Source organism: Hyperolius riggenbachi, chromosome 6 (genome assembly GCF_040937935.1).
Source record: "Hyperolius riggenbachi isolate aHypRig1 chromosome 6, aHypRig1.pri, whole genome shotgun sequence".
In the NCBI taxonomy this organism is placed as follows: Eukaryota; Metazoa; Chordata; class Amphibia; order Anura; family Hyperoliidae; genus Hyperolius; species Hyperolius riggenbachi.
In genome coordinates, this window is record NC_090651.1 from 350,098,748 (window position 1) to 350,125,815 (window position 27,068).

Consider the following 27,068-nt stretch of genomic DNA (forward strand, 5'->3'; position numbering starts at 1 on the left):
GCATTTGTTTTCCCCCCATCAGACAGGAGAATGCCCGTTTCCGTGGGATCCTCGCCAAGCTGGAGGAAGACCAGGTGTGCCAACGTCTACCACTAACATCCTTCCTCATCCTGCCCTTCCAGAGGATTATGCGGCTGAAGATGCTGGTGGAGGTACAGTTCATTCCTCCCGCACAGCAGGGGGCAACATTCTGACTGCAGAGGAGGGAGAGTCGGTGACATGCAAATAATTCTGAGCTCATGAATATTGTAAGGTCATAATGCAAATATACATAGATTCAAATGGACCAACCAATGCAGCTGATGTATTTGATTGGTCCATTTGCAAACCGTGTGAAATTTGCATAAAAACTGCATAAACAGTTTTCAAGGCACTCCTTGGCAAAAAAACAACTACCGAAATTATGCCATTATGACTTTTTAGGCAGCACCCCCCTCCAAGGAACTAGTAATGCTTATTAGGCCCCCAAATGAACCTAAGGATGAAGAGTCAACCTTGTAGACCCCATAGACATTTCCCCACATGGGGACTGCAGTTAGTAGTGGGACTAAAGGTTAACTAGCGGTTAATGCAGCCGCACTGTATTTCAATGTGCGGTTTCATTACCTCACAACAGTGCTGGTCGTAATGTAAAAATCTACGCTTACGGATCATTACACTTAATTTTACGCTATTACGCATTACGCAATTACGGTTACGGCGTAGGAAATTATCTACGGTTCATCACTGTAATTACGCATTAACTTACGCAGTTACTCGTAAGGATACCGTAATGTAGGCGCTTACACTACGATGTTACGCGTAGTGCCGTAATACCCATTAATGCGTATTTTTTGACGCATACGGACGATGTGTACGCAATAGCCGTCAATGTGACAGTTATTGCGTACACATCATTTGTATGCGTCAAAACGTACGCTTATACTGAAGGGCGGGAGAAGATACTATTGGTTGCTTAGGATGTTGACTGATTGGCTACTCTTAGAAAAGGGGAGTTTTTACGTTAGTAATTACGCGTAAAATTACGCGTAAGTCTTCGTAAAAATTACGCATACCTAGCAATTACGGTAGACAGTGTAATTACGATACCACTTAACTGCTTACGCATAAATAATTACGCGCAAGACTGTAAGTTACGCGTAGCGCTTACGCGTAAATTTACATTAAATTACGATGCGTAATTACGCTCATGCGTAATTTCGGCCCAGCACTGCCTCACAACAATGCACAAAGGATGGGGATGCATGCTGAGGCACCCCTGGAAGGTACTGTGGCACCCAGTTTGAGAACCCCTGGTCTAAGAGGTGAGGAAACACGTGATACAGTAGGAGGGGAAGAGGACCTGTCCCATCAGGCTTATAGTCTAAGAGGTGAGGGAACACATGATACAGTAGGAGGGGAAGAGGACCTGTCCCATCAGACTTATAGTCTAAGAGGTGAGGGAACACATGATACAGTAGGAGGGGAAGAGGACCTGTCCCATCAGACTTATAGTCTAAGAGGTGAGGGAACACATGATACAGTAGGAGGGGAAGAGGACCTGTCCCATCAGACTTATAGTCTAAGAGGTGAGGGAACACATGATACAGTAGGAGGGGAAGAGGACCTGTCCCATCAGACTTATAGTCTAAGAGGTGAGGGAACACATGATACAGTAGGAGGGGAAGAGGACCTGTCCCATCAGGCTTATAGTCTAAGAGGTGAGGGAACACATGATACAGTAGGAGGGGAAGAGGACCTGTCCCATCAGACTTATAGTCTAAGAGGTGAGGGAACACATGATACAGTAGGAGGGGAAGAGGACCTGTCCCATCAGACTTATAGTCTAAGAGGTGAGGGAACACATGATACAGTAGGAGGGGAAGAGGACCTGTCCCATCAGACTTATAGTCTAAGAGGTGAGGAAACACGTGATACAGTAGGAGGGGAAGAGGACCTGTCCCATCAGGCCTATAGTCTAAGAGGTGAGGGAACACATGATACAGTAGGAGGGGAAGAGGACCTGTCCCATCAGACTTATAGTCTAATTAGAGGTGAGGGAACACAAGATACAGTAGGAGGGAAAGAGGACCTGAACCTGATACCTCTGGTATACACACACATGCACACACAATTTGTCTCTCATAAGAACTCATACTATAATAACCTGTTCTCAGCCGCATTTAGCCAGACTGCACTGGGATCTGGCCGGCTGCCTGAGGTAATTGATCTGAGATGATGGTTTCCTTGAAGTTATTAATTCCATCCATTGTCAGAGGGTGACGTGTTATATCATCACAGCTCATCATGGATCAGTGACTGTTATTATCTGTATAATGTGTGCCCAGGCTGGAACGCTAAGCGGCAGGCCGCCGATAGGGCGCAGTAACGAGTTCATGTCCTCTGCAGATATCAAAATTACTTTCATGTTGCATCTTTGTTATTCCTGATGGTGAGAGGGACAATATAGTATAGTTCAGGGTTGTGTGGCGTGTTAGTGGATTGTACGTGCTGCTGCTTTTTTAGTATGTCACATATCAGTCTGTAGATTCGCCCTCTAGAGTCTGTCTGTGTATGAGATAGTGCAGTCAGGAATCCTGCTGAATGAGGGCGTGTTCTCTTCTTCCTGCAGAACATCTTGAAGCACACGGCCCCAAGCTCGCAGAACGAGGAGACAGCCAGCCAGGCCTTCACAGAGCTAAAGAAGGTAACTTGCAAGGACACCTAGCCTGTACATTACATGCCCTGTACTCAGAGAGGACTGACATATTCTGCAGCACTTTACAGAGTACATAGTCATGTCACTGACTGTCCTCATAGTGGCTCACAATCCAATTCTACCATAGTCATGGTCTAATGTACTTCCATAATAATATTATGTATTTACCGTATATACTTGAGTATGAGCCGACCCGAGTATAAGCCGACACCCCAACTTTTACCCCAAAACAGGGGAAAATGATTGACCCGAGTATAAGCCATATCCAGTATAGGTTAGCCAGCCATAGGTGCTCCAGTATAGGTAGCCAGGTGTAGATGTCCCCAGTATAGGTAGCCAGCCATAGGTGCTCTAGAGTTCATTATGTTCTAACACATGGGTCATAGCATCTGAACTGACAGTTATGGCAATAATGAAATACCAACAGTTGCTTGCAAAGGAATGCAATAGGAAATGACACCTCTAAATGACACATGTATAAACAGCCTCCTATAATCAAAATCATAAACATTTAAGCTAATTTCCCCTAACACTGGCCACTGTTAGTCTAATCGGCAGGCCAGCAGTTGGAGCTCATATATAAAACAGTATTTGTAATACACAAGGAGCTTCACTCAGGAGAGCATCAGCAGGAAGATGACACAAGCTGGATTGTTAGATATATATGAATGATCCTCTTCTGATCGGCCTAGACAGCCCAGAGCAGATTGTTAGGCCAGTATGACAGTTTCTGTCTCTAGTACTAACTGGAAACTGCCTTGCATAAGACCCTGGGAGGCCTGATTATGTGAAAGTCAACAATCCAACAGGAATCACTCACTCAAAGCGGGCTCTGTGAATCTGAAAGCTGCAATGCAGGCAGATAAGACATACCAATAAACTGGATTCACTATCAGCTGGTCAATAGCTTGCTTACAGTTCATTCAGATGAGGCAGAATAAAGCAGCTATGTAAAATAATTTGTCACAGTCTGAAGACAGCTCAGTTCTGTGTGTAGAACACTGTGTGTAAACCCTCAGATCTCTCTCCGGCCTCCTCTGCTCCCTTCTCACGAAAACTCCCCCTCTGGAATATTCCTTCCTCTGAGCTAAGACTTTCTCTCATTGGCTACAAATCTCCACAGTATAAAAGCTGCTCTCCTATCGGTGATGGTGACAGGCATTCTCCACCTAGATGTAGGAGGGAAAGTGCAAGCAGAGCAAACTATCAACTGTCTCAGAGCTGAATCTCATAGAACTACAAATCCCAGCAATATGATTACACACAGAATATACTTTGTACAGGTACTGAACAGTCATGCTGGCAGGATGGCTACAATAGTTACTGTATAGTCTAATGTCCTACAGTATTATTATTATATTGATATAGCACTGACATCTTCTGCAGCACATTACAGAGTACATAGTCATGTCACTGACTGTCCTCAGAGGAGCTCACAATCTAATCCCAACCATAATCATAGCCTATTGTCCTCCTATATTATTATTCTGTATTTATATAGCACTGACATCTTCTGCAGCACTTTACAGAGTACATAGTCATGTCACTGACTGTCCTCAGAGGAGCTCACAATCTAATCCCCCCATAGCCATAGTCTAATGTCCTACCATACTGATATTATTATGTATTTATAGAGCATTGGCATCTTCTGCAACACTTTACAGAATACATAGTCATGTCATTGACTGTCCTGAGGGAAGCAGGAAATTTGAGCGCATGAAGCAAGTGGACAAAAAGGGCGCTGCCATTCACTCCCATAATAAATATCGTTTGACGGCGCCGAACAGGAAAAAAAGGGTGCCCGGAGATTATTAACGTTTTCAAACGGCGCCTGGGGATTATTAATGTTCTCAAACGGCGCTTGTGATGATTTAAGTTTACAAAATGTGCCCGTGAAATATACTAAACATATGCATCGTATTTAACTAAACCGTTGTTTAAAATGTTATCACTTACCATTTGTAAAACATTATTATCCACATAATAAAGCAATCACTAAAGGGGGTCTTAGGGTTAGGCACCACCAGGGGAATGGTTAGGCACCACCAGGGGAGTGGTTAGGGTTAGGCACCACCAGGGGGTCTTTGGGTTAGGCACCACCAGGGGAGTGGTTAGGGTTAGGCACCACCAGGGGAGTGGTTAGGGTTAGGCACCACCAGGGGGGTCTTAGGGTTAGGCACCACCAGAGGAGTCTTAGGGTTAGGCACCACCAGAGGAGTCTTAGGGTTAAGGATAGGTAGAGGGAGGGTTCTGTTTGAGAGTAGGGTTAGGTTTAGTCATAGTAAAATGTTAGTAATATTTACTAATGTTTTACTACAGTTATTATGAACCTACTTATATATTTTTTTCAGTGTTATAAATAATATTTTCAGATTTTATTACACGAAGAAACGATAAATGAAGGTTATACACAATATTATACAATTATAAACGATTATACATATAGTATCATTTTTAAAAAAAACTTAATTATAAGTTTTACTTTCAAAACAGGGAAGATTATCGTAATCACAATTTGCGATTTCATAGACATTAAAGGTTTTTTAGACATTATTAAAGGTTTTTTTAATTTGTAAAACATTATTGTAAAACAACACAATATTTGTATAAACGCTATTACCGCTTATCGTTTACACCTCGCGCCCTTTTTTCCCAACGCCCTTTTTGCATGGACGCGCCCTGAGTATGTGCAGCCATCAGTATAGGAAATACCCCCCCCCCCTCCCTTCCCCAGTACAGATACTGCATGGCTGCCTCCTCTGTCCCAGCATTGCTTGTGCAGACGGTTTGCACCTGCCACACTGGAGACCATCCGGTCAGCTCACAGGTGGGTGTGATGTGACACCAGGGTGTGACTCCTGCGGAGGGGGGGTTGTTAGTCCAGGGGGGTCAACCTATGTGAACCGCCAGCATAAGCACAGAATCGCCTGCACAGCGCTGCTAACTAATAACTTCCTGCGTCGCTCTGTAATATTATTATGGCCAATGGATAGAAGGACATACGTTTGGTTTTTATCAGTTTTCCAGTTTGGAAGTGATCTCCTCTCTTTTTATATCCCCATCAGGGATTTCTATCAGCTGTTATCTTATAGGGTATAAATATAATATGCCGTTTATTACATGTACAGGTGAACTCGAGAATATCGTGCAAAAGTCCAAAAAGGCCGTTTATTTCAGTAATTCAACTTAAAGCATACCTTAGTCCTTAACCAATTCGGAAATTGACGCCCTGTGTGTGTGGGGGGAGGTGCGCATAGGCTTACCGCACCTCCCGTGGCACTGCGTGTTCCTCGGTTTATCTGTAACCGTCCCGCTCCAAAGCCCTGGTGGGCAGGGTCAGCGCAGGTGCAGTATGTCCGCCTAAGTACACGCGCACTCCCATGGGAAGGGACCCGGACATACGGAGCGTGCATGCGCTGTATGTCCGCTTGGGTACCTGGTGACAGTGCGTGCCAGCTACATCTTTCAGTGCGCATGTACTCAGGCGGACATATTGCTCATGCGCTGACCCCGCCCACCAGGGCTCTGGAATGGGACGGTTACAGATAAACCGAGGAAGACACAGTGCCACGAGAGATGCAATACGCCTATACGCACCTTCCCACACATGCACAGGGTTTTCATTTCCGAATTGCTGAAGGACTAAGGTATGCTTTAAAAGGGGAAACTAATATATGAAATAGACTCATTACATGCAAAGCGAGATATTCCAAGCCTTTATTTGTTTTGATTTTGATGATTATGGCTGACAGCGTATGAGAACCCCAAAATCATAATCTCAGACCATTAGAATATTGTGAAAAGGTTCAATATTCTCGGCTCAAAGTGTCAGACTCTAATCAGCTCATTCATCCAAAACACCTGCAAAGGGTTCCTATTTCATACATTAGTTTCACCTTTTAAGTTGAATCACTGAAATAAATGGACTTTTGCATACTATTGTAATGTTTTGAATTTCACCTGTATGCGTATTTCAGATACTTAAAGTAAAAAAAAAATGATTTTTACTCACCCGGGGCATCCCTCGGCCCCCTGAAGCTGTATGGTACCCTCGCAGCCTGGCTCCGATCCTCCTGTCCCCACCGGCGACTACTTCCGGGTTCGTCGACAGCCGCCGACAGGCTGGGAACGCAAGTGATTCTCCGCGCTCCCAGCCGCTATATCACCCTCTATGCTGCTATAGCATATATGTTATATCGCCGAACCCGGAAGTAGCTGCTGGCGGGGACAGGAGGATCAGAGCCAGGCTGCGAGGGCACCATACAGCTTCAGGAGGCTGAGGGATGACCCAGGTGAGTAAAAATCTTTTTTTTTTAATTGACTTAAGTATTCCTTTAACCTCCTTGCCAGTTATCCCGAGCTCAGCTCGGGGTAACCTGCATAGGAGGATTTCTCAGGCCCGCTGGGCCGATTTTCTCAATTTTTTTTCCTGCACGCAGCTAGCACTTTGCTAGCTGGCTGCGTGCAGTTTCCGATCACCGCCGCTCGCCGCCGATTCTCTGCTACGACCGGGGAAGCCCAGCAGGAAATCCCGTTCTGAACGGGATTTCCTGCTTACTCTGATCGCCTTCGGCGATCAGAGTGAATAGGGGGATGCCGCTTGTCAGCGGCTGTCATGTAGCGAGCCCTCGGCTTGCTACATGATTTAAAAAAAATAAAAAAATTTTTAAAAAGTGCTGCGCTGCCCCCTTGCCGCCAGAATTGTAACGGCAAGGGGGTTAAGGTGGCCATTTAGCGATTCTGCAGGCCAGTCAACCATCTGATTCAAGAGTTTTATCAAACTGGATGAAAATTGGGGCCGCAACATGTCCGATGTTTCAAATGATTTCGGGCCGAAATCAATCGAATGCATTGATTGGACATGCTAAGAAGTCTTGGTTGAAAGTGTTTGATCGGGTGAGTGGCAATTCAATATCGTGGCAACAGATTTGCATGATGGATCCCTGGCTACTGTCCCCAAGTTTAAAATGTCCCCTCCATGCCCGTGCTGTGTAAATTCTCACCTGTCCCATTGGCACAACTCCCAGCATCCTCTGCTGTCACCCCCGTTGCCGTGAGTGCCTGCACATACGTACCTGGCACCACATGGTAGATGTGCCACGTAATACAGCACTTACGGTCATGAATTCCTCTGCTGTGTGTGGTATCGCTTGCACCGTACAGTGTTGGTGTTTGACAGGAATAACTGTGATCTCTCCGTAGCTGGTGAAGGAATGTAACGCCAGCGTCCAGTCTATGAAGAGGACAGAGGAACTCATCCACCTCAATAAGAAGATTCACTTTGAGAGTAAGGTAGGCATGCGCCGGTGGTATCCGGGGGAGGGGCGCCTCTGGCGGTTTTTGGAGGAGGGGCGCCTCTGATGGTCTCCGGGGGAGGGGCGCCTTTGACGGTCTCATCTCTCTCCACAGATCTTCCCTCTGATCTCGCAGTCACGCTGGCTGGTGAAACATGGAGAGCTGGTGGAGCTGGACATGCAGATCCCAAACACGGCCGGATCCCGATTTAAACTCAGCCCGAAAGCTGTCTACCTGCATCTGTTCAACGACTGCCTTCTGCTCTCCAGGAAGAAAGAGTGAGGGTGCTAAAGTATTAGTCTGACACTGCTGGGGCTGCACTGCTAGCTCCTCCACTAGAGGGGGTACCAGAGAGTATCACAGACGCTGCAGGGGCTGCCATACCAGCTCCACCACTAGAGGGGGAACTAGAGAGTATCAGACACTGCAGGGGCTGCCATACCAGCTTCACCAATAGAGGGGGCACCAGAGAGTATCACTGACACTGCAGGTGCTGCCATACCGGCTCCTCTACTAGAGGGGGCACTAAAGAGTATAACTGACACTGCAGGGGCCGTCATACTGGCTTCACCGCTAGAGAGGGAACTGGAGAGTATCACTGACACTGCAGGGGTTGTCATACCAGATTCACCACTAGAGGGGGCACCAGAAAGTATCATTGAGCCATACCAGCTCCACCACTAGAGGGGGCACTAAAGAGTGTCACTGACACTGCAGGTGCTGTCATACCGGCTCCACCACTAGAGGGGACACCAGAAAGTATAATTGAGTCATACCAGCTCCACCACTAGAGGGGGCACTAGAGAGTATCACAGACACTGCAGGGGCTGCCATTCCAGCTCCACTAGAGGAGGTATCAGGGAGTATCACAGACACTGCAGGGGCTGCCATACCAGCTCTACCACTAGAGGGGGCACTAGAGAGTATCACAGACACTGCTGGGGCTGCACTGCTAGCTCCTCCACTAGAGGGGGTACCAGAGAGTATCACAGACACTGCAGGGGCTGCCATACCAGCTCCACCACTAGAGGGGGTACCAGAGAGTATCAAAGACACTGCAGAGGCTACCATACCAGCTCCACCATTAGAGGGGGTATCAGAGAATATCACAGACACTGCATGGGCTGCCATACCAGCTCCACCACTAGAGGACACTAGAGAGTATCATAGACACTGCAGTGGCTGCTATATCATCTACTCTACTAGAGGGGACACTAGAGAGTATCACTGACACTGCAGGGGCTGCCATACCAACTTCACCAATAGAGGGGGCACCAGAGAGTATCACTGACACTGCATGGACTGCCACAACGGCTCCACCACTAGAGGGGGCACCAGCAAGTATCACTGACATAGCAGGGCTGCCATACAAGCTCCTCCACTAGAGGGGGCACCAGAGTGTGTCACTGACACCGCAGGGCCGTCCTACCGGCTCCTAACCCTTAATATTGCAGGAAGGGCACTATAGCAGCTGGAAGGGCATCTCTTTGGGGCATGTTTGTATTTCTTCTTGTTTATGTATGTTTGTTGTATTCCGCAGGCTGGGCAGGTTTGCCGTCTTCGCTCACGCCCAGGTCTGTGATCTGAAGGTGACGGATCTGAGCTGGAAGTTGCAGGAGGTTCCGGGGGAAGTGTTCCATCTGCAGCTGTGTCATGAGCAACGACCGAAACACCAAATCCTGCTCCGAGCGCAGAGCGAGTGAGTGCGCACCTGCAAAAACAATTACCAGTATACCGTATACTCCAGTTTAGATTTAAAGCACTTATATAGCCAAGCTTTGGTTACATTTCCAGTACTCAAATAAGATTCAATCAATTTTACATGTCTTAAATCTAACCGCGCATGCGCAGTACTGTCACACCGGCCGCCGTGATGACGCGCAGTGGCTGGCGTAATGACGAAGAGTGTTCCGATTCAGGAAGTGTGAGCCCGACACCCGGCGCGGGTGTCGGCGGTGCGGTATGCGGCGGAGGGACTGGGAGAGGAGCCCGCACCATGCCGGGGGACCTCCCGACCTACGGTGGGCTGCAGAAAGCCCCATGTGAGTACCATTTTCATTCATTTTTTTAGGTCAGGGTCCCTTTAAAAGGAAACATCCATATCCCTCTCAATTAAGGTTCCCTTTAAACTGTCAGTGTCCACTGTAAGTAATGTAATCAGGAAATGAAAGGCCACAGCTAGGGATGGTCGGAAATGTCGATTTCCGATTCTGCAGAAATTCCGATTTCTGCCGATTATCGACTTTACGGATTTCCGATCGGTTTCTGATTTCCGAGTTCGGATGTCCCAGTAGTGGTTTTCCTGGTCATTTTTTGCATTCTCTGATTGGCCAAATACTTTCGAGTTGTTTCTGAATTCTCTGATTGGTCCATTGATTTCGAGTTCTGTGATTTGACTAAAATTACCGAATTGCAGTATTTACGCAGAAATCCGATTTCCGAGTTCGGTTTTCCAATTTCCGAGTTCCGATCGGAAATTCAGATTTCCGATCAGTAATTCAGAGATTTCAATCCCCGCGACATCCGAATGAGCATTCCTAGCCACAGTTACTATTATCCTCAGGTCTGCAGACCAGAGTGACATACAGTACATGGAGGATTGTTGTGAGTGTGGTTACAACCCACAGATCGCCTCCAAAGACCTGCAAGAACGTCTTTCTGTAGATGGCGAATCTGTATATCGTTCTACAATCCAGCACAAAGAACATCAGTATGGCAGGGATAAAACGAATAGAGTAGAGTACACAGCGTCGGTAGTGAGGGTAATATTGCTGTGCGCTGTCTGTGCAGAGCAATATTACTGCAATTTTTATGCATGAACCCCAAAGTGCTTTCAACTGATGAGATAAAGAGGAGTTATTTGGCCACAACAAAAGCCCTTTGCATGGTGGAAAAAGAAGAGGAAAAATACCTGCTACCTACTGTCAATTTTGGTGGAGGTTCCATCATGCTGTGGGGGTAGTTCAGGGGGGGGCCCTTGCTAAGGTTGTGGGTCTGATGAATTCAACCCAATATCAACAAATTCTGCAGGACAACGTTCAAGTATCAGTCACAAAGTTGAAGTTACACAGGGGGTCAGATATTCCAATAAGTCAATGACCCCTCATACCAACCCGTATATCATCTCCTCCATCCCTATAGACTGTATGCCACAACCCCATATACCAGGGATGGACAGACTTTCTGATTTGTGGGCCACATAGCAGATCAGTGTTGGTAGCTGACACGCTCCCCCCATCCCGGAAGCCAAATGTGCCCTTGGTCTTAGTTCAGGTAGCTAATGAGCTCCCCCCTCAGTATAGGTAGACAGGTATACCCACGGTATTAAAGAGAACCAGAGATGAAGCACCCTCATGTATTTTACCTTATAAATCAGTGGGAACATGACAGTAAACACCTAATCTGCTCTTTGTTTCATTGTTCTCTGTTTAATCTGACTGTTATCACCTTCTGATAAGAATCGCTGACTGAGCATTCAGTCTGGCTTTGCTACGGAATGATTATAGCTGAGTCTGTCTTCTCTGGTGTCTTTTCAAGCCCAAGCCTGCCCCCTTGTGGCTCTGCTATAATGACTCAGCAATAATCATTCCCGGCAAAGCTAGACTGAATGCTCAGTCAGGGATTCTTATCACAGCTGATAACAGACACTTTTATCAGTGAGGATGAAACAGAGAGCATGGTAAGTGTTTTCTCTAATGTTCCCACTGATATATATGGTAAAATACACATGGGTGCTTCGTCTCTGGTTCACTTTAAGTATCCCCCTCCCACATTATAGGTAGCTAGGTGTGCTCCCAGTATTAGGCAGCCCCCTCTACAGTTTAGGTAACCAGGTGTGCCCCAGTATTTGCAGTATCAGTTGACTCAGAAATACACATAATTGGCAGCATTTCCACACAAAATGCACATAATGCGGCAGAGTTTTGCACTAAATACACATAATGTGGCAGCTTTTCCAACAAAATACCCATAATGCAGCAGAGTTTTGCACAAAATACACATAATGCATTTTTTTTAAACGTTAGTCTTTAAGAGGCATTCCCAAACTTTTTCATATGATTGTTGGAGGTTAGGAGTGGACTACAGAGGATACTCTCTCCGTGTGAGGATATAGACTATATAGGATGTTAGGAGGAGGAAACTGGCGAATCTCTCCATATAATGATATAGAATACAGTATATAGGATGTTAGGAGGGGGGGATACATGCTAATCTCTCGCTCTCTGCGCAGGAGTCAGAAGCAGCGCTGGATCTCAGCTATGTGTTCCTCCAAGACGCTCAGCGACCTTGAGAACCTGTCGGACAATGAAGGTGACTGGTGTAATAATAGCACCTGCAGGGGGTGATGGGAAATGTATGCAAATGAACAGAGGAAATGCGCTTATTAGCATGTGTCCTATAAGGCTGGAAGAAGCCCGCTGGATATATAATAATAAAAGGCATTAATAATAAGCCCAGTGAAAGTCACATTGAATCGTGACATTTATAAAGTTCTGGGGGGCACAGATGTCAGCTGATCACTGGCAGAGGGTCCCAATTACTGAAATACTCATATATATCAGCGCAGGCCCAACACAGCAATTTTATAGGCATTTAGTAGAACAGCATTTTAGACTCTGCATACAAAACTCCTAATAAAAAAAAAGAGAGAGAAAGAAACGAAACGACTTTGTAATTTTTGCAAAATAAAAATGTACCTGCAAGACAAGCATTAGCTGCATCACCAATGTATAGACAACCTATGCATTATTCACGGCAAGCATTAGCTGCATCACCAATCTATAGACAACCTATGCATTATGCAAGACAAGCATTAGCTGCATCACCAATCTATAGACAACCTATGCATTATGCAAGACAAGCATTAGCTGCATCACCAATCTATAGACAACCTATGCATTATGCAAGACAAGCATTAGCTGCATCACCAATCTATAGACAACCTATGCATTATGCAAGACAAGCATTAGCTGCATCACCAATCTATAGACAACCTATGCATTAGAGGGAATATAGGAGTGTCCAGAAGTATACAGTCAGCTGACACAGCAATCCCTCTCCCCATGATGCTTATGTGACTATAGGAGAGTAGGTCACGATGGCGGGGAGTGAACAGGCAGCTGTCAGTCCATGAAAACCATGGAGTCTGAGGGGGCGTCACACATCCAATTTTGATTGGCCAATTTTACCACCTCCATGAAGTATGAGGGCAAACAGATTTTGTATACTATGAAGAGATTGTGTAGGTTAACCCTCATACTATATGCAGGTGGTAAAATTGGACAATCAAAATCTGTTGTGTGTACCTGGCTTAATACATTAAGAATAATGGATGGCCTCTCACAAGCCCCGCCCCCTCTATCTATAATCTGGGGGACAGAGTGAGATCTGTGTACAATGATGCCATGCTAGGCAGGGTGTTAAATGGGGGGGGGGGGGGGGGGGTAGTAGGTGTGGAAAGATGGGGGAGGGACTTGAGGGATAATTGGGGTGAGGGTAAAAAGGTGGAGGGGTGAAAGGAGGTGGAGGAGCCTATGAACTATGAATTAAGCGTCTATATATGTTTATGATGACCACCTGATTTCATTTACCCCTTCGGCTCTGATGCTTCCTTGTTACTGACTTCCTGTCTCTCCTCCCCCAGACACCCCACAGGTCCAGTGCATTAAGGGGTACACCGCCCAGGAACACGATGAGCTGAGTCTGGAGAAAGCCGACATCCTCCGTCTGACAGCCAAGACCAGCGATGGTGAGGAAATACCGGAGAGGTGGAAAATGGGGGGACAATGGGGAGGCTGATGTATTATACATATTATAGATATATAGTCAGATACCACCGGACAGCTTCACAGGTCTTGTGGGGTCCATGTCTGACCACCAGGTGGAGCTGCACTATATTATACCACAGTCCACCTTCATAGGTCTCGTGGGGTCCAGGTCTGACCACCTGGGGGAGCTGCACTATGTTATAGGCTGATAGTGTATTATATGTATTATAGCTACATAGCCAGATACCACAGACCACCTTCACAGCTCTTGTGGGGTCCATGTCTGACCACCAGGGGGAGCTGCACTATATTATACCACAGACCACATTCACAAGTCTTGTGGGGTCCAGGTCTGACCACCAGAGGGAGCTGCACTACGTTATAGGCTGATAGTGTATTATATGTATTATAGCTATATAGCCATATACCACAGGCCACCTTCACAGGTTTTGTGGAGTCCATGCCTGAACACCAGGGGGAGCTGCACTGTATTATAGGCTGCTAGGGTATTATATGTATGAGGCCTCTTTTCCACGAGCAGTTGAACTACAGTATGTGCTCAGCAAGCCGTTACTAGGCAGCAGTGAGCAGTCACCAGGCAGCAGCAAGCAGTTGTTAGAGTTTGAGAGGCATTTCACTGCCCATCAACTGCCCCTGTAAAAGGATATGTAGATCTATTGTCAGATACCACAGGACACCTTCACAGGTCCTGTGAAGTCCAGGCCTGACCACCAGGGGGAGCTGCACTGCATTATAGGCTGATAGTGTATTACAGATATATAACCAGATACCATACCACAGGACACTTTTTTTACAGGTCTTGTGGAGTCCAGGCCTGACCACCAGGGGCAGCTGCACTACATTATAGGCTGATAGTGTATTATATGTATTATAGATATATAGCCAGATACCACAGGTCTTGTGGAGTCCATGCCTGACCACCAGGGGAAGCTGCACTGTATTATAAGCTGATAGTGTATTATAAATATATAGTTAGACACCACAGGGCTTCTTTGCGGGTCTTAAGAAGTCCAGGCCTGATCACCAGGGGCAGCTGTACTATATTATAGGCTGATAGTGTATTATATGTATTATAGAGATATAGCCAGATACCACAGGATACCTTTACAGGTCTCGGCACGTCAGACCCCTTTAGGCATGTAGTTATGATTTGACAATGTAGTGTATTTTGCTTCTATAAAAATGTATGTAGGACATGCTGGTTCTTGTAGTCCGCTGCTGGGGAAAGGGGGGGGGGGGGTTCACAGGTGTGAGGTCTCCCCACATAAAGCTGTGAACATGCCAGAAGGACACCTGCCTCTCTTATTTAATAAGTTTACATCTGGCAGTTGAATAGCGATGAGCTGCAGAGATTTGCCGCCGGCACAGAGTGACGAGGCGGATCAGGTGACGCCGCGGCTATTTGCGTCCTCCAGGCGATGCGCTCATGTGTCTGTGCTTTCTTCCTCCGCAGGGTGGATGGAAGGGATCCGACTGTCAGACGGCGAGAGGGGATGGGCGCCAGCGACACACGTAGAAGAGATCACCAACAAGAACGCCCGGCTGCGCAACTTACGGGAAAACAAGCGGATCAAACATGCCACCAGCAAACTGGAGATGAAGCCGCCTTAGACATCCCCTCCTCCAGTCAGACTGCACCCGCCAAGGCAGAACTCTAATGTCCTGTACATTTCAGCCCGCCCTGCCGAAGGGGCCTGGTGTGTCCACGAAACGTCCGGCTTACGTGTGGAGGGGGAAACCACTGACTTTGTGCTCTTGTGGCCTCGCACACCTCATCGCTCATCACATGACTGCTGCAATAGCCCCACCCCAATTTCGCCTACAGACAGGTTCACAAAATACCGGTGCTGTCACAGCGTGTGACTCTCAGACTGTCCCTCACGTTTCTTGTGTCTGCGGTCACCTCCGGAGGGATTAACCCATTGCAGCATGAAGGTGACCACACGGGCCGGGCGTCCTCCAGGTCCTTACCGTTCCACCAGCACCAATGGCCGAACCCAGCTGCGGCCCCCAAACTGTAATATACTTCCTGGGAGGAGTTGATTCTCCGCATGACCCCTGAGTCACATGGGAAGGGGCAGCCAATGGCTACTAAAGACTGTAAATATTCCGACATTGTGTAATTAAATTGGATTCTCATCATCATGTGTTGTTTCTCCATTACGATATTCATCTGTGATAGGGAGGCCTGGCCTCAAGAGCTCACAATCTATACAATTACAACACATATCAATTCCTTCTTCGTTTTTTCCGGACTGAAGGCTGCCATTGATTATCTCTCCTCTGTCTAAGACCTTCTGACTTAAGCCTGGTACAGACTTTCAATTATGATTGGCCAACCACTGACCAATTTCACCACCACCATGTAGTATGAGAGTTTACCTACACAACCTGTTTATAGTAATCAATATCCCCCCATAATAGTCCCCCATAATAAAAAAAAGCCAGGTTAGCGATTCGCAGATTGTCGCTAGCTGGCTGTTTACCTGAAGGCTGTCTGTTGCCGCCGCTCCCTCTTCTCCTCTATAGCGCAGCTCCCCGCCTGTGTCCCTTCACTCCCCGCCTCTGTAAGCCGATTGGAGGAAGCTTACGGAGGCATGGAAGGGACACAGGCGGGGAGCTGCGCTATAGAGGAGGAGGGGGAGCGGCAGCGACAGACAGCCACCAGGTAAACAGCCAGCTAGCGACAATCTGCGAATCGCTAAGCTGGCTTTTTTTTATTATGGGGGACTCCGCTGGCTGCATGCTTGTTCCAGGTGTGACTCCACTGTCTGCATGCTTGCTCCAGGTGTGACTCCGCTGGCTGCATGCTTGTTCCAGGTGTGACTCCGCTGGCTGCATGCTTGTTCCAGGTGTGGCTCCACTGTCTGCATGCTTGTTCCAGGTGTGACTCCGCTGGCTGCATGCTTGTTCCAGGTGTGACTCACACAGTACTGTAGCTAGAAGATTAGCAGGACAGCCAGGGAACTGGTATTTTTTGATGCGACAGGTAATTGCATCCTCTGTAATGCTCTTTCTGTGGGTATATTCTTAAGCAAAACAAAAGTTTTCCTTCTTAAAACAGAAGGTATTAGCAAATAATTCAGGTGGGAGTGAACATATGAGGTCTCCCACAATGCATCACTGCTGAATATACAAATTATCCCATGTTGTCCTTGTAAGGTAACCACACCCTCAGAACTGCTGGAATGCAATGATGTGTCAGCTTGTAAGGACCCGTTTCCACTAGTGCGGAAACTGGGCCGAATCCGCAGTTTCCCCCGAAGGCAAATAGCGCAGGGAAACTCTGCCATAGGGAGTAATAGCACCGCCAGCCGAATCGCCTGCGCTAGCAATTCGGCCGGCATTTCCATCCAAAGTTGTGCGGGAGGCTGCGAATCCCATAGCCATGCATGGCACGGCTGATGGGAAGTGCCGCTGCGCATCTCGCAGACGCATGCGGCACAAGTGGAAACAGGCTCTTAATTGTACAGAGCCACAATAATCTAACATGCATACAGACTGTTTTGTAATAGTTGATCTTCATCAGTGCATGGCATGGATGAATGTGGCTCTATGGGGTAGGACTTGAAACACCCAGAGGTACAGAGTACCCAGCAAGCTCATGGTGAACCAGAACTCCCAGGAGTGTGTAAGGGGGCTACAAAGGACCAAAAACCCTCTTAATAAAATGTTAAGCAAAACAAAAGTTTACCTTCTTAAAACAGAAGGAATTTGCGATAATTCAGGTTGGAGTGAGCATATGATGTCTCCAACTAGTGGTGCTCAGCAGAGCTCGAATATTCGAGTAGCTCGAATATTCGAGCTCTTTTTCAGCTATTCGAGCTCGGTATTCGAGCTCCGAATAGCTGGAGCTATTCGAATGGGCTATCCGAGTACACTCGAATAGCCCATTCGCTATTCGAGCTATTCGAGCAACCCGGCGCTATTCGAGCTCGGTACCGAGCTCGAATAGCGTCATAGCCCAGATTGATGTCCTTAGAGCCAATCAGAGGGCTCCCAGGCCCTCTGACGGCAGCCAATCACAGAGGGGGACCCTGGCCAGCCCCTACCCTATAAATAGCGGCCGCCATGTTCCGTTTCTCCGTGCTTGCCTGAGACTTGTACAGAGAGAGAGTTGCTCCTTTGTGCTTTGGCTTAGCAAGAGCTCTATTGTGGTCATTTACCTAGCGTTTTTGCTCACATACACCTCCTATACACACCTATATTGTTGTTAGTTATTTAGACATTGTATTTTAGTTAGTAGCTTGTGTGTTACATTAGAGACAGGCAGCTGCTGCAAGCTTACAGGTTTAGGCCTCAGGGGGGCCTTGCCTCTGTGGGCAGCTGTCCTCTGTTTATTTCTCTCATCTATACCAGTATTTCTGCTGTCCTTTACTAATAGTATTGTAGTTATACTGTACTAGGAGTAGGACACTCACTGACTGTCACTGTTTATAGGCTACTAGCTAGCTCCTGCGTGTGTGCACTCACTCACTGTCTGTGTGTACACACACTCTATTTCCTTCTGATTACTGATAGATTATTGTTAGTTAGTTGTACTTACTTACTACTTACTCTTACTGTACCCGTAGGGACACTCACTGTCACTGTTCATATAGGCTACTAGCTCCTGCGTGTGCGCACTGCACTCACTGTCTGAGTGTACACACACAACACACACTCTATTTCCTTCTGATCGCTGATTGATTATCGTAATTAGTTAGTTGTACTTACTGTTACTACTTACTCTTACTGTACTAGGAGTCTAGGACACTCAGTCACTGTCCATAGGCTACTAGCTCCTGCGTGCGTGCACTCACTGTCTGAGTGTACACACACCACCCACACTCTATTTCCTTCTGATCGCTGATTGATTATTGTAATTAGTTAGTTCTACTTACTGTTACTACTTACTCTTACTGTACTAGGAGTCTAGGACACTCAGTCACTGTGTTCATAGGCTACTAGCTCCTGCGTGCGTGCACTCACTGTCTGAGTGTACACACACCCACACTCCATTTCCTTCTGATCGCTGATTGATTATCGTAATTAGTTAGTTGTACTTACTGTTACTACTTACTCTTACTGTACTAGGAGTCTAGGACACTCAGTCACTGTCCATAGGCTACTAGCTCCTGCGTGCGGTCACTCACTGTCTGAGTGTACACACACCACCCACACTCTATTTCCTTCTGATCGCTGATTGATTATTGTAATTAGTTAGTTCTACTTACTGTTACTACTTACTCTTACTGTACTAGGAGTCTAGGACACTCAGTCACTGTGTTCATAGGCTACTAGCTCCTGCGTGCGTGCACTCACTGTCTGAGTGTACACACACTAAATTTACTTGTGATTACTACTGATTATTGTAACTGCTAGTTGTACTTCCTGACTGTTACTACTTACTTACTGTACTAGGGGACACTCACTCAGTCACCTCACCAACCAACCCACTCCATTAAAGTACCCCACTTTTCACCCGCCCTTTTAAAAAACTTTTGTCTATACGCCCAAAACATTGAAGATGTCTGGAAGTGGCAGCCAGCGCGGTTTGGGCAAGGGGAAGGGCAGCAAGGGAATCAGGAGGAGAGGGAGCAGCATTGTGGCAAGCCGCGGCCGCGGGCGCGCCACCATGCACAGTTCCGCAGCAGCAGCAGCAGCGTCAGTGGCTAACATTCCTCCCATAGCCACTGGCCGTGGACGCCTTGGGCGCCGCCCAGCAGGAGCATCTGCAACTCACGCTGCAGAGACACAGCAGCAGCAGCGTGTAGCACCTGCTCCCATTTTCCTCCAGCCGGGTCGGAAACGTCCCATTGAGGAAAAGGATGCAGACACTGTGGTGCAACTCATGACGGAGGATGAGCAGCCCGCCATCAGCTCTGCATCCGAGGCCTCCACCCTCACCACCACCACCACCACCACCACCCCTGTTCGCAGCAGCCGCCCAGCAGGGCCTGGGGAGGAGGCCAGTTCACCATCAGTCGCCGACCTGTCACTCAGCAGTCTTTTTACCCCAGGCACCATCAGGGTATTGTCTGCTGTTGTTGGCGATTTTGAGGAGGAGATGCTGATGGGCACTTTCGGGGAAGAGGGATTGGACAGCAAGACTGTGGCGACAGTCAAGCGTCCCATCCATGCATCAGGAGAGGAGTTTGGGGGGTCATCATCCCAGCAGGACATGTTTCAGGAGGGGCATGATGATGATGACCCGGTGACAGACAGAGACTGGGTTCCACCACCTCCAGGGGATGTCGTCCTCAGCAGCTCTGAGGAGGAGGAGGAGGATGCGCTTGTGGGCCTTGCAAGGAGGCGCATCATTGCAAGCATTGGCAGCGTCCCACAGCCTGCTGGTGTCTCAGGCTCAGCAGCAGCAGCATCAGCCAGTACCACCACCAGCCGCACCCAAGCCCCCCCCCCAACCACCACAGGGAGACAGGCAGCAGCGCTTCCATGCCGTAGGGGGAAGTTTCTGTCACCAATCTGGCGGTTTTTCACCATGTCCAATGTGTACAGCAAGTACGCCACTTGCAACCACTGTCAGCGGAAGTTGAGCAGAGGTGCAGACCCCTTAAAGTTCAGCACCAGCTCGCTCATCAACCACCTTGCGGCTAAACATTTCCACCAGCATGAGGAGTTCCAGAGGCTGAAGGCATCTGCTGCTGGCAGTGGCACCACACCCATCACTGCACAGCCTTCAGCAGCAGCAGCAGCAGCAACAGCAGCCACCCGCCCTCCTGCTCCTCCAGCAGCACCAGCAGGAGTGCGGAAACGCACTGCTCCTCCCCCCTCTGCAACTCCTGCCGCCGACACTGAGGCCTGTTCTGGCAGCCAGTCCTCAGTGGCCTCCTCTGCTGTGTCTGCTGATTCCCGTGTCAGCAAAAGGCCACGCCAGAGCCTTTTGAGCGAGTCCTTCCAGGGGGTGGTTAGGGCTCTGCCTCCCAGCAGCCGTCGCGTGCGGCAGCTGAACGGCTTGCTGGCACGGGCCATGTGTTCCCAACTCCTGCCGTACACGCTCGTGCAGGAGGGGAGCGACATTCGTGCGCTGCTTGCTTGCGCAGCCCCAGACTGGCAGCTCCCCAGCAGACACTTCTTTGCCCGCAAGGCCATTCCTGCACTGCACCGCTTTGTGATGGCCAATGTGGAGCGAGGGCTGGAGCACGCGGTTGGTGAAAGGGTCCACGTCACCATGGACTCCTGGAGCAGCCGCTTCGGGACAGGCCGCTACCTGTCCTTCACTGTCCACTGGGTCAGCTTGGTGGAAGGGGGTGAGGATGGGAGAGCAGCAGCGGGCACAGCAGCAGCAGCAACACAGTGGGTGGTGCCACCCCGCAGGGTCAGGGGAACTGCAGCAGGTTCCTCCGATCCTCTGCCATCCTCCGGCACACCTGGCCAAACCCCCCGCCTCAGCAGCAGCGTGAAGGCCCGCCACTGCCAAGCGCTGCTGCACTTGGTCAGCCTTGGGAAGACCAAGCTGACGGCAACCCATGTGTTGGCCAAACTCCAGGAGCAGGAGAGGATTTGGCTGACCCCCAGAGGCCTCAGAGTCGGAGAGGTGGTGGCCGACAATGGGGCCAATCTGGTTGCCGCAATAGACAGGGGAAACCTGACCCACATCCCCTGTCTTGCCCACGTGCTGAACCTGGTGGTGCAGAAGTTCCTGCGCACCTACCAGGGGATGGGCGAACTGCTGGAAACGGCAAGGAATGTTGTGCGTCACTTCCGGCGCTCGGCTGCAGCCTGTGCGAGCCTGGAAGACGTGCAAAAGGAGCTGGATCTGCCACGCCATCGGCTGATCCTTGACGTTCCGACTCGCTGGAACTCCACCCTGGCGATGTTGGAGCGTCTGGTTGAACAGAGGCACGCTGTCAAACAGTACCTTGCCCTGGCCACTGTTTCCGCAGCTCAGAGAAGGGACAAGACCAGCAACATCCCGTCCATCGTCCCCGATGATGACTGGAGGCACATGCAGCAGGTGTGCTTTGTGCTGGCTCCCTTCCTGCAGGCCACAAACATGGTGAGCAGGGACCATGCTATGGTCTGCGAGTGGGTGCCCCTGGTTTCTCTGCTGAACAGGGCCCTCGATGCTTGCTGGAACAGGGAGCGGCAGCCTTGGACCAGCAGGAGCGGCAACCAGCTGCGCAGTCCACCTCTGAGGGGGAGGAGGAGGAGGACTTGGTGGAGGTCCCTGACCTGGCTGCTGATGAGGGGGATCAGCACAGCGCAGCTGAGTTGGTGCGGGGGTGGAGAGAGGATGAGGCGGCAGAGGAGGAGGATGAGGACAGCACTGACGTCGATGTGCCAGCAGACGTGGCCCGCCTCTTCCCAATGGCAGCGCACATGCTGACGTGCCTGCGCAGGGACCCCAGGGTGATCCAGATGAAGCAGAGGGAGGACATCTGGATCAGCATGATGTTGGACCCACGCCTCAAGGGGAAGTTGAGCCAGTTCCTGCCGCCTGCAGGAGGAGACCCAGCGCAACAAATAAGGAGCTTGCAGCAGGCCCTTGTTGAGCGCTTGGAGGAAGCCTTCCCCCAGCCTTCCACCCCCACTGTCCAGCAGCCAGCACAGAGGCAGCAGCAGGTGCCTGCATCCAGCAGCAGCAAGCGCCCCACAGACCTGCTGTCTCTCAGCCACGAGCTCTACAGGACTGTAGAGGCTCCGGCAGCAGTGACTAGAGAGGAGATGCATGCAGCAGCATCCTCCTCCGGTCACAGCCAGCGCCTGACCCGCATGGTGGCTGACTACATGGGGTCGTACAGCGGGCTTGACAGCGATGCCCCTGTTGATCCCATGGAGTATTGGGTCAAGCGCATGGAGATCTGGAGCGAGCTGGCGCAGTACGCCCTGGAAGTGCTGTCCTGCCCCCCTTCCAGCGTGCTGTCCGAGCGCTGCTTCAGTGCAGCTGGTGGCGTGGTCACCGAGAAACGCTCACGTCTGTCTCACAAGTCTGTGGACAGACTGACGTTTCTCAAGATGAACCAGGCGTGGGTGGAAGGCGAGTTCCTGGCCCCTGTTGTCGGCGAGAGGGGGACATGAACTGGCTGCCGGAACCATCGTTAATGTGCCTTACCACCCTTTACCACCTCCTGGCTCCTGCTCACTAAGCCAGCCTGGTTCACTTTGACTATTACGTCGCCTGCAGCCACACATTTTACACCTACAGTGGGCTGCTGTGTACTGCCCTTCTGCTGTCTGTCTGTGTTTCCCACTGCCAGGGTACACAGAATTACCTTCTTCTGCTGCCACTCTGCCACCAGCTATTACGTCAAACAATAGCTATATTGGTTGTAAAACCAAAAACCAAAAAACCATAAAAAAAAAAAAAAGGTTTAATTTTTCTGAGGTGCCCGGGTTGAAAACTGTGTTGTCCCAGTTGTGTATTGGACACAATGTGGGCTGCACGACCGCTGTCTGGGACCTCCTGTTGTGTTTATTTACAGCCCTGGTATCACCGCTAGGTACCAGGGCTATTATGTCACGCTGCCTACCTGCTGCCACACTCACACTGCTCCTCCATACCTCCTCCTGCTGCTGCTGCTGCTGCTGTCTGTCTGTGTTTCCCACTGCCAGGGTACACAGATGATTTACCTTCTGCTGCCACTCTGCCACCAGCTATTACGTCAAACAATAGCTGCTCGCCTACTCCTCCATTCCTCCTCCTGCTGCTGCTGTCTGTCTGTGTTTCCCACTGCCAGGGTACACAGATGATTTACCTTCTGCTGCCACTCTGCCACCAGCTATTACGTCAAACAATAGCTGCTCGCCTACTCCTCCATTCCTCCTCCTGCTGCTGCTGTCTGTCTGTGTTTCCCACTGCCAGGGTACACAGAATTACCTTCTTCTGCTGCCACTCTGCCACCAGCTATTACGTCAAACAATAGCTATATTGGTTGTAAAACCAAAAACCAAAAAACCATAAAAAAAAAAAAAAAAGGTTTAATTTTTCTGAGGTGCCCAGGTTGAAAACTGTGTTGTCCCAGTTGTGTATTGGACACAATGTGGGCTGCACGACCGCTGTCTGGGACCTCCTGTTGTGTTTATTTACAGCCCTGGTATCACCGCTAGGTACCAGGGCTATTATGTCACGCTGCCTACCTGCTGCCACACTCACACTGCTCCTCCATACCTCCTCCTGCTGCTGCTGCTGCTGTCTGTCTGTGTTTCCCACTGCCAGGGTACACAGATGATTTACCTTCTGCTGCCACTCTGCCACCAGCTATTACGTCAAACAATAGCTGCTCGCCTACTCCTCCATTCCTCCTCCTGCTGCTGCTGTCTGTCTGTGTTTCCCACTGCCAGGGTACACAGAATTACCTTCTTCTGCTGCCACTCTGCCACCAGCTATTACGTCAAACAATAGCTATATTGGTTGTAAAACCAAAAACCAAAAAACCATAAAAAAAAAAAAAGGTTTAATTTTTCTGAGGTGCCCGGGTTGAAAACTGTGTTGTCCCAGTTGTGTATTGGACACAATGTGGGCTGCACGACCGCTGTCTGGGACCTCCTGTTGTGTTTATTTACAGCCCTGGTATCACCGCTAGGTACCAGGGCTATTATGTCACGCTGCCTACCTGCTGCCACACTCACACTGCTCCTCCATACCTCCTCCTGCTGCTGCTGCTGCTGTCTGTCTGTGTTTCCCACTGCCAGGGTACACTACACAGATGATTTACCTTCTGCTGCCACTCTGCCACCAGCTATTACGTCAAACAATAGCTGCTCACATTACTCCTCCATTCCTCCTGCTGCTGTTGCTGTCTGTCTGTGTTTCCCACTGCCAGGGTACACAGAATTAGCTTCTGCTGCCACTCTGCCACCAGCTATTACGTCAAACAATAGCTATATTGGTTGCAAAACCAAAACCAAACAAACCATTAAAAAAAAAAAAAAAGGTTTAATTTTTCTGAGGTGCCCGGGTTGAAAACTGTGTTGTCCCAGTTGTGTATTGGACACAATGTGGGCTGCACGACCGCTGTCTGGGACCTCCTGTTGTGTTTATTTACAGACCTGGTATCACCGCTAGGTACCAGGGCTATTATGTCACGCTGCCTACCTGCTGCCACACTCACACTGCTCCTCCACACCTCCTCCTGCTGCTGCTGCTGCTGTCTGTCTGTGTTTCCCACTGCCAGGGTACACTACACAGATGATTTACCTTCTGCTGCCACTCTGCCACCAGCTATTACGTCAAACAATAGCTGCTCACATTACTCCTCCATTCCTCCTGCTGCTGTTGCTGTCTGTCTGTGTTTCCCACTGCCAGGGTACACAGAATTAGCTTCTGCTGCCACTCTGCCACCAGCTATTACGTCAAACAATAGCTATATTGGTTGCAAAACCAAAACCAAACAAACCATTAAAAAAAAAAAAAAGGTTTAATTTTTCTGAGGTGCCCGGGTTGAAAACTGTGTTGTCCCAGTTGTGTATTGGACACAATGTGGGCTGCACGACCGCTGTCTGGGACCTCCTGTTGTGTTTATTTACAGACCTGGTATCACCGCTAGGTACCAGGGCTATTATGTCACGCTGCCTACCTGCTGCCACACTCACACTGCTCCTCCACACCTCCTCCTGCTGCTGCTGCTGCTGTCTGTCTGTGTTTCCCACTGCCAGGGTACACTACACAGATGATTTACCTTCTGCTGCCACTCTGCCACCAGCTATTACGTCAAACAATAGCTGCTCACATTATTCCTCCATTCCTCCTGCTGCTGTTGCTGTCTGTCTGTGTTTCCCACTGCCAGGGTACAGAGAATTAGCTTCTGCTGCCACTCTGCCACCAGCTATTACGTCAAACAATAGCTATATTGGTTGCAAAACCAAAACCAAACAAACCATTAAAAAAAAAAAAAAGGTTTAATTTTTCTGAGGTGCCCGGGTTGAAAACTGTGTTGTCCCAGTTGTGTATTGGACACAATGTGGGCTGCACGACCGCTGTCTGGGACCTCCTGTTGTGTTTATTTACAGACCTGGTATCACCGCTAGGTACCAGGGCTATTATGTCACGCTGCCTACCTGCTGCCACACTCACACTGCTCCTCCACACCTCCTCCTGCTGCTGCTGCTGCTGTCTGTCTGTGTTTCCCACTGCCAGGGTACACTACACAGATGATTTACCTTCTGCTGCCACTCTGCCACCAGCTATTACGTCAAACAATAGCTGCTCACATTACTCCTCCATTCCTCCTGCTGCTGTTGCTGTCTGTCTGTGTTTCCCACTGCCAGGGTACACAGAATTAGCTTCTGCTGCCACTCTGCCACCAGCTATTACGTCAAACAATAGCTATATTGGTTGCAAAACCAAAACCAAACAAACCATTAAAAAAAAAAAAGGTTTAATTTTTCTGAGGTGCCCGGGTTGAAAACTGTGTTGTCCCAGTTGTGTATTGGACACAATGTGGGCTGCACGACCGCTGTCTGGGACCTCCTGTTGTGTTTATTTACAGCCCTGGTATCACCGCTAGGTACCAGGGCTATTATGTCACGGCGAGCTGCCTGCCTCATTGACTGCCTGCTGCCACACACTCATCCTCCTCCTCCTGCTGCTGAATTTACCTCCTGCTGTCTTTGTGTTTCCACTGCCAGGGAGCACATACAATGGCGCTTCCAACATGCGTGCGCCCACCAGCTATTTGTTACGCTCAAAAATAGCTGCATTTCTTTAAAAAAAAAATTGAAAAGAGAAATACGTGAAGAAGAAGAAGAAGACGATATTGAAAAAGAAGGAGAAGATGAAGATGAAGAAGAAGATGAAGAAGATGATGAAGAAGAAGATGAAAAAGAAGAAGAAGATGAAGAAGATGAAGAAGAAGATGATGAAGAAGAAGATGAAGAAGATGATGAAGAAGAAGAAGATGAAGAAAAAGAAGAAGAAGATGAAGAAGAAGAAGAAGAAGAAGAAGATGAAGAAGATGAAGAAGAAGAAGAAGAAGATGAAGAAGAAGAAGAAGATGATGAAGAAGAAGAAGAAGATGATGAAGAAGAAGAAGAAGATGATGAAGAAGAAGAAGATGATGATGAAGAAGAAGAAGATGATGAAGAAGAAGAAGATGATGAAGAAGAAGAAGAAGAAGAAGAAGATATAGAAGAAGAAGATCTAGAAGAAGAAGAAGAAAGATAAAGAAGAAGAAGAACAAGTATATACAGTAACACTACTGAACAAAATTAAGGACACAACTTCTCTTTCCACATTTTTTTTTAAAGGAACATCCCCACATAATCACTTGCTGTTGTTACTTGGAAAAAAAGATGTTTCTTGCATCATTCACCCTCAAAACAAGTGTTGGAAGCTATTTAAGGCC

General features: G+C 48.6%; 1 protein-coding gene across 4 annotated transcripts in view; it reads left to right on the forward strand.

The window, feature by feature from the left end:
- LOC137521837 (rho guanine nucleotide exchange factor 19-like) overlaps positions 1-15,927 on the forward strand; it is a 91,069-nt gene extending 75,142 nt beyond the window's left edge. For all 4 annotated transcript variants that reach the window (XM_068241622.1, XM_068241624.1, XM_068241626.1 and 1 more), the window contains exons 9-16: positions 23-152; positions 2,612-2,686; positions 7,901-7,990; positions 8,108-8,271; positions 9,534-9,692; positions 12,225-12,304; positions 13,638-13,742; positions 15,236-15,927. In XM_068241622.1, the coding sequence (XP_068097723.1) occupies positions 23-152; positions 2,612-2,686; positions 7,901-7,990; positions 8,108-8,271; positions 9,534-9,692; positions 12,225-12,304; positions 13,638-13,742; positions 15,236-15,393 (961 nt within the window). In that variant the 3' untranslated portion in view covers positions 15,394-15,927. The remainder of the gene's footprint in view (positions 1-22; positions 153-2,611; positions 2,687-7,900; positions 7,991-8,107; positions 8,272-9,533; positions 9,693-12,224; positions 12,305-13,637; positions 13,743-15,235) is intronic.
- The last annotated feature ends 11,141 nt before the right edge of the window (positions 15,928-27,068 follow it).